Here is an 11,983-nt window from a genome sequence, read left to right as displayed (position 1 = left end):
TATTTATTCGACAGAGATAGAGACAGCCAGCAAGAGAGGGAACACGAGCAGGGGGAATGGGAGAGGAAGAAGCAGGCTCATAGCGAGAGAGAGCCTGATGTGGGCTCGATCCCATAACGCTGGGATCATGCCCTGAGCCGAAGGCAGACACTTAACCGCTATGCCACCCAGGCACCCCTGTACAGAACAAATCTTAACAGCTCATTTTTAAAATGAACTTTAGTTCAGTTAATAGCCAGAAAGATGTGCTATAGGAACGGATAAGAATGCTCATCTTAGGTGTAAGATGAAAGCAGGAGTATAAGCAAGTAGAGTGAATCTTCAGGATTCTAGAATAATGCTTTGTAGGACACCTAATGGCCCCAGAGAACAATGGCATTTGTTCCAACTCACACTCATGCCCGTTGGTGACTCATCAATGGTTGGTGGTTCATTTCCCTTGATTTGAAACAAGCTTCTAGGGAACAGGGTTCATTTCTTTTGAAGGTGCTACACCACAGTCATCACACCGTAGTGCCCAATTAAAAGAAAGGACAAAACCCACCTCCCACAGCCTCAGCATGACTCTAACTTGAAGAGAACTTCAAGCTTTCTATCACACTTTGATTACTGTTGTGCTCGCTCTCTCTCACATGGAAGAGAGCCAGAAAACAAACAAAAACAACAAAACAAAAGCAAAATCTTGTCTACACAGTCAGTGTGGAGATTCAGTGTGCAGGCTGCTGTAAAACGATGCCTCCCTTATCAGACAGGAGCTTATTTGTTTGCTGCCTTTGAGATGCTAACTAAAAGCTTTTTGAAAAATATGGGAGTAAATAGTGTGCATCAAAATAATACTAATACAAATGTAATAGGAGGCTGACATATGAATACCTTATTTGTGGAATTAATAAAATTGACGGAAAATGATACATTTTTCAGTTGCAACTCATTTAGAAGAGTTCGGATCTTGAATACTAAAAGATTAAAACTATACTCTTAATGTCTATTTGTAGGGGTGGAGACTGTGATTATTATTTAGTTTTCAGACCATTGTTTTAAGATATAAGTTGTCCCTTTAAATTTTGTTAATATCAGTATATATAAAACGGTTCTTCTAGTGCTGGAAAAGTATGGAAGCTTCAAATATTATGAACATCAAACTCCAGAAAAATTTCAGGAGATATGTGTTATTTAAAACTATCCACCCAGCAAAATATGGATTAAGTCAGTGCCATAAACTCTAGCTAAAAATGTTTTACTGTAGTCTATTGATGATTGTTTTAGCGGAAAGTAATAGGGGGTGCCTGCGTGGCTCAGTCAGTTAAGCGTCTTGACTCTTGATTTCTGCTCAGATCTTGATCTCAAGGTTGTGAGTTCAAGCCCTGTGTTGGGCTCCATGCTGGGCATGGAGCCTACTTAAAAAAAAAAAATAGCAAAAAGCTGGCCCTGCACACCTGGCTCAGAATCAATCAAAGATAACATTAACAATAACAACAAAAAGAAAGTAATAGGAAAATGATATTCAAAATACCTTCATAACCAACTCTGCTGGATGGAGTGTCTCACTGTATATTACATTATCAGTTGAACTTGGGCTAAATAAAAAAACCCTTTCAGCAAGCCTTTATTTATGTCCCAATGTTGTAGGACTGCTTGTAAAGATAATGTTTGTTGGTTTAAACAGAACCAGAAGCTGTCTCATCTGTGAAGGTGTTGCCTGAGGCTCATGTCTTGCTCAGATTGCCCAGATTATTCGAATGCCCGTGAAATTGAGACCAGTATGTCTTAGTGATAAGCAATAGTGGCATTATTAAATCGAGAAGCTCTCAGGTCAAACCTGTGGTTATATTTGACCAAGGAAAGTGTGACCATGGCTTTACTTAATAATTTAGCTCAATAGCTGTTTCTCATTTATAGAAATCAGGATAAGCATGTCCTCCACCTACAGCTAATACACACAGCTTATAGTTGGTATCTCTCAGCTACAATTTTTGCATTCACAGAGAAGTGACAGAGTAGGGGGGGAAAACCCAACCAAACGTGCACCCACATGTTAAAATCTAGAGAATCACTGACTAATCCCATATCCAGCGGATCACACATTCGTCAACCTGATCACTCAGCTGCCAATGCCGGGCCTGTAAGATTATGTTGTGCATGAAGCAGGGATTCTTGGGTTGCTACCCTAGGAAGGCGCTTGAAAGGATTGTGAATGGCCTTAATTCCTCAAACTGCTTTGTATAATCCTGGATTCCAGTTGAAATTTTAATTTGTTGGGGACAATTTTGAGTTGTTTTGTCTTGAAAGCCTCTCAAGGATATTTAAAAGAGTCTTTCAGAATAGTTTCATTTAATGAAGCATGAGAGACTATGGACTCTGAGAAACAAATGGAGGGCCTCAGAGGGGAGGTGGGTGGGGGAATGGGATAGACTGGTGATGGGTAGTGAGGAGGGCACGTATTGCATGGTGCACTGGGTGTTATACGCAACTAATGAATCATCGAACTTTACATCAGAAACCAGGGATGTACTGTATGGTGTCTAACATAATATAATAAAAAAAAATTTTAAAAAACCCAAAAAACCAAAACAGAATAGTTTCATTTGAAGCAAGCCCAAAGGCAAAAAGCATTAAGAGCATTACGATCATGGATAAAATTCAAGACTATCAATCAAAGTGCACTGTAAGCTATAGCATCCTATAAAAAGTGAAAAGCAAATAATTATTGAAAATTATGTACATTGGTTTAAAGGCTAGTTCCAAAAAAACCCAGGTTCTAACCTCAACCCCCAAAAGAGAAGAATCACAGAGACCTACCAGCAAGAGCTGTTAACTAATCACACAGGAAATACATGAAGATGTACTCGGTTCTATGAAAGAGGTAATCCTAATAGATTGTTATCAAAAAGTCCAAACAGAAGGGGAATGAACCACGAGACACTATGGACTCTGGGAAACAAACTGAGGCCTTCAGAGGGGAGGGGGTTGGGGGATTGGGATGGGCCGGTGATGGGTATTAAGGAGGGCACGTATTGCATGAAGCACTGGGTGTTATACGCAAATAATGAATCATGGAACACTACATCAAAAACTAAGTATGTACTGTATGGTGACTAACATAACATAATAAAAAATTATTATACAAAAAAAAGTCCAAACAAAAATTCCTTGTTTCAAGCTCTGGTTAGAATGGGTTCTGTGAACACCATGAGGCATTAAAGCAAGATGACATTAATTTAATAAATATTTATCGAGCACTCTCTATAGGTCAGGCTCTGACGGTACAAATGAATTAAAACATAATCCTTGACCTCAAGGAGTTTGCAGCCTAATGAGAAAGGCAAATTATAAACCAAATATTTTTACTGGAGCATACAGGAGGGAGGAATGTGAACAAGTCTCATGAATTTTCTGGATTTCAGTAATGAGCAATGAAATGCAACACGACATTTTTGGCTTGAGTAAGTGGGTGGACAGACATGTCATTCACTGAAGAAGACTGTAAGAGAGAAAGATGACAGGTTCAATTCTGGATAAAGTTCTGGAAGCTGTCTTAAATGGAGGCCAGGAATTAAAAAAGAGGGGTGGATGGGAGACGGGGACTTGAGCATCACTAGCATGAAGGGCGTGATTGAAATAATGGAAATAGACGATCTTTCCTAGTGAGTACAAGAGAGTAGAGGACAGAACTCTTTGGGGCACTTAGCATTTAGGACAGCAGTTCTCAACCATGGCTGTACCTTGGAATAGATTGGGAAAGTTTAAAAGATATTGATGCCTGGGTCTCATCCCAAGAGATCTGATTTAAATGGTCTGGGACAGGGTCTGGGCACTGGGATTTTACAAAGATACCCAAGTCATTCTAATATGTGGCCAGGGTTCAGAACTACTGACTTACGGGACGGTACGGAAAGAGTAACAAAAAGATCGTATTTGGGATGCCCAAGGAGGGGTTTTCCAGAAAAGTGAATCTGTCAACAGGTTTGAAAATTACAGAAAGGCTGATAATGTAGAGACTAAAATGTTTCTGATACTAATAATGACTGATGAGATTAGGAAGGCCCATTCCCATATGGTGGGGGGGGGGTGGTCAGAGCCAGATGTTACAGACTCTGTACTCAGCAGGGAAGAGATCGATACCGCGCAAGGAATACCGAACATTCTTCAAGAAGTTTGGCTATGAAGGGAAGAGAGAGGCCATGGCTAAGTGATAAGCAGGTTGGAGAAGGGCTTTTGTTCTTAATAATTTTTAAAGATTTCATTATTTATCTAGACTGAGGGATAGCACTAGTGGAGAGAGAGGAGTGGAGAGAGACGAGACAGAGACAAAGCCNAATTCTTCAAGAAGTTTGGCTATGAAGGGAAGAGAGAGGCCATGGCTAAGTGATAAGCAGGTTGGAGAAGGGCTTTTGTTCTTAATAATTTTTAAAGATTTCATTATTTATCTAGACTGAGGGATAGCACTAGTGGAGAGAGAGGAGTGGAGAGAGACGAGACAGAGACAAAGCCAGAGACAGAGAATGAGAAAGAAGAGAAGGAATGACTATTTGATACAACAGATCCTGGCAGATGGGAGCTGTGCAAACACAGATAAAATCTTACATTTTTATCCCTTTTATTGGCCTAAGAAATATCAAGATCTAAATGCTTTCTTTTGCTACTAGTGTTTTCATAATGCAATTTTAAAGTAAATTCTCCATAAACCAGGATATTTTGAATCAAAAGAGGTTTACGTACTTCTAATTTATCTCAAATTTAAATAAAAACTTCGGTTCTAATCAGTAAGCACAAAATAATTTCCTATTATTAAAGGGAGACCAATGAAATACTAAATGATATAAAATATAACCGCTTCTTTTTGACTTGATAAAATAGTTTGAATAATTTTAATACTATAGCTTTGCCAAATGCAATTTAAGTAACTCTCTGATTTTTGAGGCTGAATCATAAATTACACGTTGTACCCTGACAAAATTGCCGTTTCGTGGCATTTGCATCAAACCCATTATCTCGTGTTCTGTTGCCTAGTTACCGGAATTCTGAGTTTAATGCATTTCAGATGGATACTTAAATTTCACACAGGATTTCAGCTGTGCAGTCTACAGAAAGAGAAACAGTTGGACACATCTGCTTACTTAAATTTCCAAAGGAAACTTCTTTGTTTACAAGGGCTCAGACTTGCTACGTTTGCAGAAGTGTGCATTGATTTTTAAAGGGGGACATTCAACATCACACTTTGAGACACACTAAATTCATACTTGCTTTCTGGTTTTGCTTTTGTTTTTACTACGGGCCATGGAGAAAAGAAAATCTTCCCGTTGCCTATATGTTTAAGGCTTGAAATCTATGACTGAAGTTCTGCTTCATTAGTACAATTCTGCATACAACACACAAACATGCCTGCATCGCTATAGCACCTTGACTTACCTGTTCCCATGTGAACACGTGTTGATTGAAATAATACTGAATTTGTTCATTTGCAATGTTAATGCACAGCTGCTCAAAGGAATTTTTCTTGAAATTTTCAAAGCCAAATATATCCAGAATGCCAATGCTCAGTTCATCAGCGTTCCCACTGGAAAATTAAAGAGGCATTATTTTGAGTTCTTACTTACTTTCTTAAGAGGGAATGTAAAGTAGGGCATCTCAGAAGATACTTTTGTGATTTAGCTAAGAAACTACTACCAAGACAGAGAGTAAAAAATTTCTCCATGGGATATAAAGTAAGTAGCATTAATTTTAATATGTAAAAGATATATGATTTTCCTTGTACTATAGAAACAGCTCCTATACTTTCTCCTGTGGGTTCAAGGGTATAAGATCATAGCCCTAAGTAAGTCACAAATCATGGGGAAAACCTGGCCAGCACTCAGAGCACAGAAAAATATGCTCAATAAAAGCTATACCAGAAAAGCAAAAATTTTGTGGGGCGCCTGGGTGGCTCAGTCATTAAGCGTCTGCCTTCGGCTCAGGGCGTGATCCCAGAGTCCTGGGATCGAGCCCCACATCAGGCTCCTCTGCTGGGAGCCTGCTTCTTCCTCTCCCACTCCCCCGTTTGTGTTCCCTCTCTCGCTAGCTGTCTCTCTATCAAATAAATAAAATCTTTAAAAAAAAAAAGAAAAGCAAAAATTTTGTGTAAGAGTATCTTTAGTCTTTCACTTTAGGACAATTAAAATATCCTGCTAAAAATATTTTACCTCCTTTAAAGAATCATTATTTACTTTTGAGTTATTTATTCATAATTATTTAATATAGAATAAATGGTAACCTGGAGAAAGATATATTTGAATTTATTTTATAATTAAATACTTTAAAATGCAATGAAATACTATTTTATTTTTTATTATTTTTTAAAAAGATTTTATGTATTCATTTGAGAGAGGGTGAGAGAGAGAGAGCATAAGCAGGGGGAGGGGCAGAGGGGTGAACAGGGAGCCCAATGCAGGGCTTGATCCCAGGACTCCGGGATAGTGACCTGAGCCGAAGGCAGATGCTTAACCAACTGAGCCACCCAGGAGCCCTAAATAACTATTTTATAATTAAATAGTCCAAAGGCATGTTTTTCCTGCTCCTCCATAATTGTTACCTCTTTCTTCATTAAAAATTAGATACTTGGTCAAAAGTTTGGCCCTACCCCAAGAAATATATGCATTGCAAAGTTATTTTCATATAAATTTAAAAAGGAGGAATAGGCGCGCCTGGGTGGCTCCCTTGGTTGAGCGTCAGACTCTTGATTTCAGCTTGGGTCTTGATCTCAGGGTCATGAGTTTGAGTCCAGCATGGAGCCTACTTGGGAAAAAAAAGAAAGAGAGAGAGTACAAACATCTCACTGTACTCACTATTTATTAAACCTAGGTTAACTCTTAGTGCTGTGTGAGGAAGTGATTCAGAAATGACCACTATCAGCTACATGCTGGGAAGTGAAGGACGCTCTGCATTTGGAAGAACTGACTGAACTCAGAACACAAAGTTACAGAACACTGCGTGACAGGATCAACAAAAGCAAAGCTATCCAAGTACTTCTGAAAAAATCCTATTTTGAAGAGTAAGTATAAATTTAGGCTGGTTTAGTCAAAATTATTATTCTTTTAAAAAATTGTCATCCCACAGGATCCCACTGAGATAGGTATTTAACTTGTCTAATAATGTGTTAGAGCCAAGCGGACCTTAGAGATGACCTCATTCAGGGATTCTTAAACTGGGATCTGCTAATGGCCTTCAAGGGTCTGGAATCACAGTCATGTGTCATATTTTGGTGGCTATGTAGGAATATGTCCATTTTTTATTTTGGAGTGAAGAACATAGTTTTCAAGAGATTCTTAAAAGGCTCCAAGACACCCACCAACAATTAAGACCACTGACTTGCCTTTATTGAACAGGTGAAGAGGACGAGATGCAGAGTAATGCAGTGACTTGCCCAACAAGTTAGCAGCAAAGCCTGGCACAGAAAGCAGGCTCTTCAAAATCTTAACGTAAATCTTTCCAGATTGAACTAAACTCTTTGAATGGCCTTATTTTAGTTTCCTAAACATTCTGTAAAACATTTAAAAATCTAAGATTTGGACAGTTTCCTTTAGTGTATGGAAAGGAAAGTTACTAAGTAGTGAATAGGCTATTGTGGGATTTTCCGCCGATCGCCTGTTTGGAAGTCATACCTTCCTGGGTACCACTTAGGGGCCAGACGTGCAGATGATAACTAACAAAATGAGGTTGTTTGTGGAATATACAGATCTTGAAAATTCTTGAATGTTTCCATTTTCACCTGAAAGCTTGGCATCATACAGATGGCCACACATGAACATACAAAGTATTTTGACCATTAAATCCTAATTGGCAAATTGGATTTTGATTTGCAGACCCGGTCAGATAGGCTAGAGTTTAGCAGGGAGGCAAGAAGCAATTTTGAGGGATAGAGAGTTAAGAATAATGCACAATCTCTTAGGCATTTTGGATAATATTATAGTGTGGCATGTTTATAGTGGAAAAATGACAGTGAATTACTTGCCCAAAATGTGTATAAAATGGTCTTTTATGCTTAGTAAGCAAATGTGTGTGAGGTGACTTAAGGTCGGTACGTATCTTGTTTTTTCGTATACAAACCTCTACGGATTGTATAATTTGTGGCAGAACAAAGCTTTAGGCGTAAATGTGAGGACATATCTATGCACAATGCCTGGCACATAGAGAGCACTCAGTTAATGGTGGCTGTGATTATTTCTAAGATGCGGGCATAGATTTATAGTCAGATAAGAGTATTGTTCATATATGGGCTCTATCATTTACTATTTATTTAGAGCATTTCTGAACCAAATTTCATGGCAGGTCATGATACCTACACTAATGGGGTTATAGTGGGAGTTAAAATATAAAGAGAAAGTTCTCCTTTGCCTTCAAGATGTAATTCAATCCCTCAGAACAAAGCAAACATACAAAACAAAACAAAACAAAACAAAACACCAACCCTGCTGAAATGACATTTCCTGCAAGTAGCAAGTGGTATACAGCTCACAGTACACCTTCTTCTTAAAAGAACACATACATTGATAAGATGTCACATTAAAAATTCACTTTCTATTAGGTTTGTTCATGTTGGCTATAGCTTTTATGTCCCAGCACTTTAAAAATTGTATAGTTATCTGGCCCAATACTGTCCTACTAGGAAATAAAACAGATCTACTGAAAAAGAACTTAAACAATTGCATGATAACAATTAGAAACATCTTCAGAGGGATGCATATACAAATCCGTAAATTAGAAAATAGATTTGCGTCACCTGACATTTGCGGGGAAAAAAGTTTCCATGAGAATTTTTACCTTAGTGACGTGCCATGCTTCAGTAAGCTGTTAATACGATTGACTATCCAACTAAAGAGATGCCCATATAAAGTTTTCGCCATAGCATCTCGGACATCAGTGGCTTTTTCTACAGTATTGGGCCGTATGATGGTTTCTCCTCTAGTAACCACACAGTGGGAGGTAAGAGCTTCTTGTAGCTCATCTGCCTGAATGCAAAGCAGAGAAGCAGCTAAAAAAATTAACAGATGTGTTAGAAAAAGTGTACTGTATGGTGACAAACATATCATAAAAAAAAAAAAAGAAATAGCTAAATTAAAAAAAAAAAAGAAGGAAAAAGTTACAGCAATGGAGTAACCTCCCATAGAATGAAAACATCTCAGTTTACTGTCTTCAAATGACATGAAATAAATACGGGAAGACTTTATAATGTAAAAGTAAGTTACTATTCAGTAGTGGCTATGGCTCTTCTTGATCATTTTTTTCTCTACTTGACGGGTCAAATGTCAGCTGCCGTATAATACGGCACAACCCGAACCGAACTGGCTGACAGAGGGAAAAACATTTGTGCAAGCCAGCTTTATGTAAACAACGCTAAACATAATTTCACTGAATTATGTTAAATTAATTTAAAAGCATAATGAATAGATTTGGGGTAATTTTGATGCCATTATTATACACACATTTTCAAATGTAGAAATTAATTGTAAGATTACTTAGACTTCAGGGATACACCCATACAAATGTATTTTATGTAACTTCTGCAATATTTAACCAAAAAAGCATAAAACTTATCTTGACATTCATACATATATTTTTTGAATCATCCTACTTCTCAGTTATACATTTCGATGACTAAAGTTTGTTAAAATGTGATACCTGGAACATTTCTTTATATTTAACGATAAGTAAATATCACAGGGAATTTTAAATAATACTTAAATTCAATGAAGAAAACATTTTTGAATATAATAAACATCTTTAACCCAAACTATTACATCACAGACGATTTTTTAAAACCAGTTGTTCTCCTTTCAAATTACTTTCAACATTTTGAATTTACTTTTAGCATTTGGGACAAGCGATTTCTTGCCTCGGTGGCTAAGATCATTGAACCTTACTAAAATAAAACAATTTTTTTGAGACCGAGGCAGTAACACAAGCTCACTGCTGAAATCTTACCTTTGAAGTTAACACTCTGAATTACCTTCCTTTTAGGCATGTTTACTGCCGCTATGCTGCACATACATTTCATCTTAATAAAATACCTTAAGCATTTCTCATTTTGTTAAATATTGCTTGTAAATGATTTTAATTTGCTGTAAAATATTCTGCTCTATATCAGAATATATCAATAATTTTTAAGTTGTTGGATGTTTAGGTCATTTCATATGTTTGTAATTGTAAAGAATGCTGGGATAAATATTTGGGGCATGAAACTGTGCTCCTGTTTTGTATCATTGTCTTAGCATAAATTGCCCAAGTTCAGCAACTGGTTCAGAGTATACAAACGTATTTAAGTCTTTTGACAGATATTATTTAGCTGCTCTTCAAAAACTCTGAACCAATTACATTATTATCAGCCAAGTAAAAAGCCAATAATTTCAAGGGCACTACAGATTATGATTTTTGAAAATGACCAATTTGATAGAAAAAAATGCCTTTGTTTTTCAATTTGTTTTTAACTGACTCCTAGTGAAGCTATATACTTTCTTCTTTTCATATTTTTATTAGCAATTGGTGGTTTTATTTTATAAATGGTCATTTGCAATTGATATATTTCTTTTCCTAATCAGCTTAGAAAAGCTCTTTATAGCTCACACATGTTGTTTATATATACATTGCAAATATTTTCTCTCATTTTCCACTTGTATTGTGATTTCATTTATTTTTCTTTTGTTAGTATGAAAAAGTCTTTAATTTTTATGTAGTCAAATATCCATTAAAAAAATCCTTTCTGCTTTTGCTTTTCTGCACATAAAATCCTTCTTTTCTCATTTCAGAATTATATAAATGCACTTTGTCTTGTACTTCAACGATTTTTTTGGATTTAAATTTATACAGGTTTGGAATTTATTTTGGTATACGGTCTATGACAAGAATTTGAACTCCCCCTCCCCCAAATGGCTCGGCAGTTCACTGTCCTTATAGCACTGATTCCCTAGTGATTTGTAATGACATTTCCAGCAATTCTACTTGGATCTTTTTCCGAATAGTGTCTCTCATTGATTAATATGTCTATTTCTATTCCTACATTTTTCATTCATTTGACATATATTTATTGACTGTCTACTACACGCCAAGCATTCTACCTAGGAATATAATGCTAAGTGTAATACCTTGTAAGACAAAATTCTAGTTTGATCATCTTTATCCAGAAGGAATGGGAAACTAATCAAGAAATTTAAGTTGGAAGATAGAAGGAGGAGAGGGAGAGGAACAAGTTGGGGGAGAGGGAGATTGAGAGAATCCACTGATACATGCTTAAGTGGTTTCTGAATGAATTGTGGAAAAAAGCCTGGAAAAGTTCAAGAATTGATGTAGAAGGAACAATTAGAGGTCAGTTAGCTCAGGTGAGAGGTGATGGTGTCTTCAGTGAGAATGATGATAATGGGGATAAAGAGAAATGCTCAGATTTGAGAGATATTTATGGAACAGAATAGACAGAACTGGTGCCTAATTGAAACAATGCACCTGTAAAATCATCAGGAAACATGATCTTGGTTTCAAGATAAATCCTTGCAACCTTAATTATAAACTATTTTAAGTAAGTTAGCAAAATTTCTATTTTCCATGAATGGCTATTCCAGAAAGTGCTTTTTAATTAATTTTAACTGTATTCATATTAGTATTAACCTTCTGTGACCCATATGACCGTCTCCTTCTATACAGAAAAAGTTTCTCAATTATAAAAACCATTTCTTAGTTTGGTAGTTTCTAAGTATACACATATCTCGACATATCTCTGTTGTAAATCATTCTATTCATTGCTGATAACTCTTCTAATTATGATCAATGGTGAGATTAGATTTCATCATTGGAATTTTCTGTTTTTTCCTTCCACTTCCGATAACTGAGGACAGCTGGGAGCTACAGATCAGCTTGGAGCTACTGGCCCATGGGTGCCAAAAAATATTAGATTTTCTTTTTTTTTTTTAAATTTTATTTTATTATATTGTGTTAATCACCATACAGTACATCCCCAGAT

General features: G+C 36.7%; 1 protein-coding gene across 7 annotated transcripts in view; it reads right to left on the bottom strand.

Annotated features, from left to right (window-relative positions):
* MYO3A (myosin IIIA) overlaps positions 1–11,983 on the bottom strand; it is a 236,746-nt gene that overhangs the window by 95,983 nt on the left and 128,780 nt on the right. For all 7 annotated transcript variants that reach the window (XR_004620761.1, XR_004620760.1, XM_034643926.1 and 4 more), the window contains 2 exons: positions 8,797–9,007; positions 5,410–5,557 (listed from right to left, as the gene is read on the bottom strand). Coding sequence is in view for 5 of the 7 variants with exons in the window: in XM_034643926.1 (XP_034499817.1) it covers positions 5,410–5,557; positions 8,797–9,007 (359 nt within the window). In the remaining 2 variants the exon portion in view is untranslated. The remainder of the gene's footprint in view (positions 1–5,409; positions 5,558–8,796; positions 9,008–11,983) is intronic.

The sequence above is a fragment of the Ailuropoda melanoleuca genome, chromosome 15, assembly GCF_002007445.2.
Source record: "Ailuropoda melanoleuca isolate Jingjing chromosome 15, ASM200744v2, whole genome shotgun sequence".
Classification (NCBI taxonomy): domain Eukaryota; kingdom Metazoa; phylum Chordata; class Mammalia; order Carnivora; family Ursidae; genus Ailuropoda; species Ailuropoda melanoleuca.
This window is presented reverse-complemented; position numbering and strand designations above follow the sequence as displayed.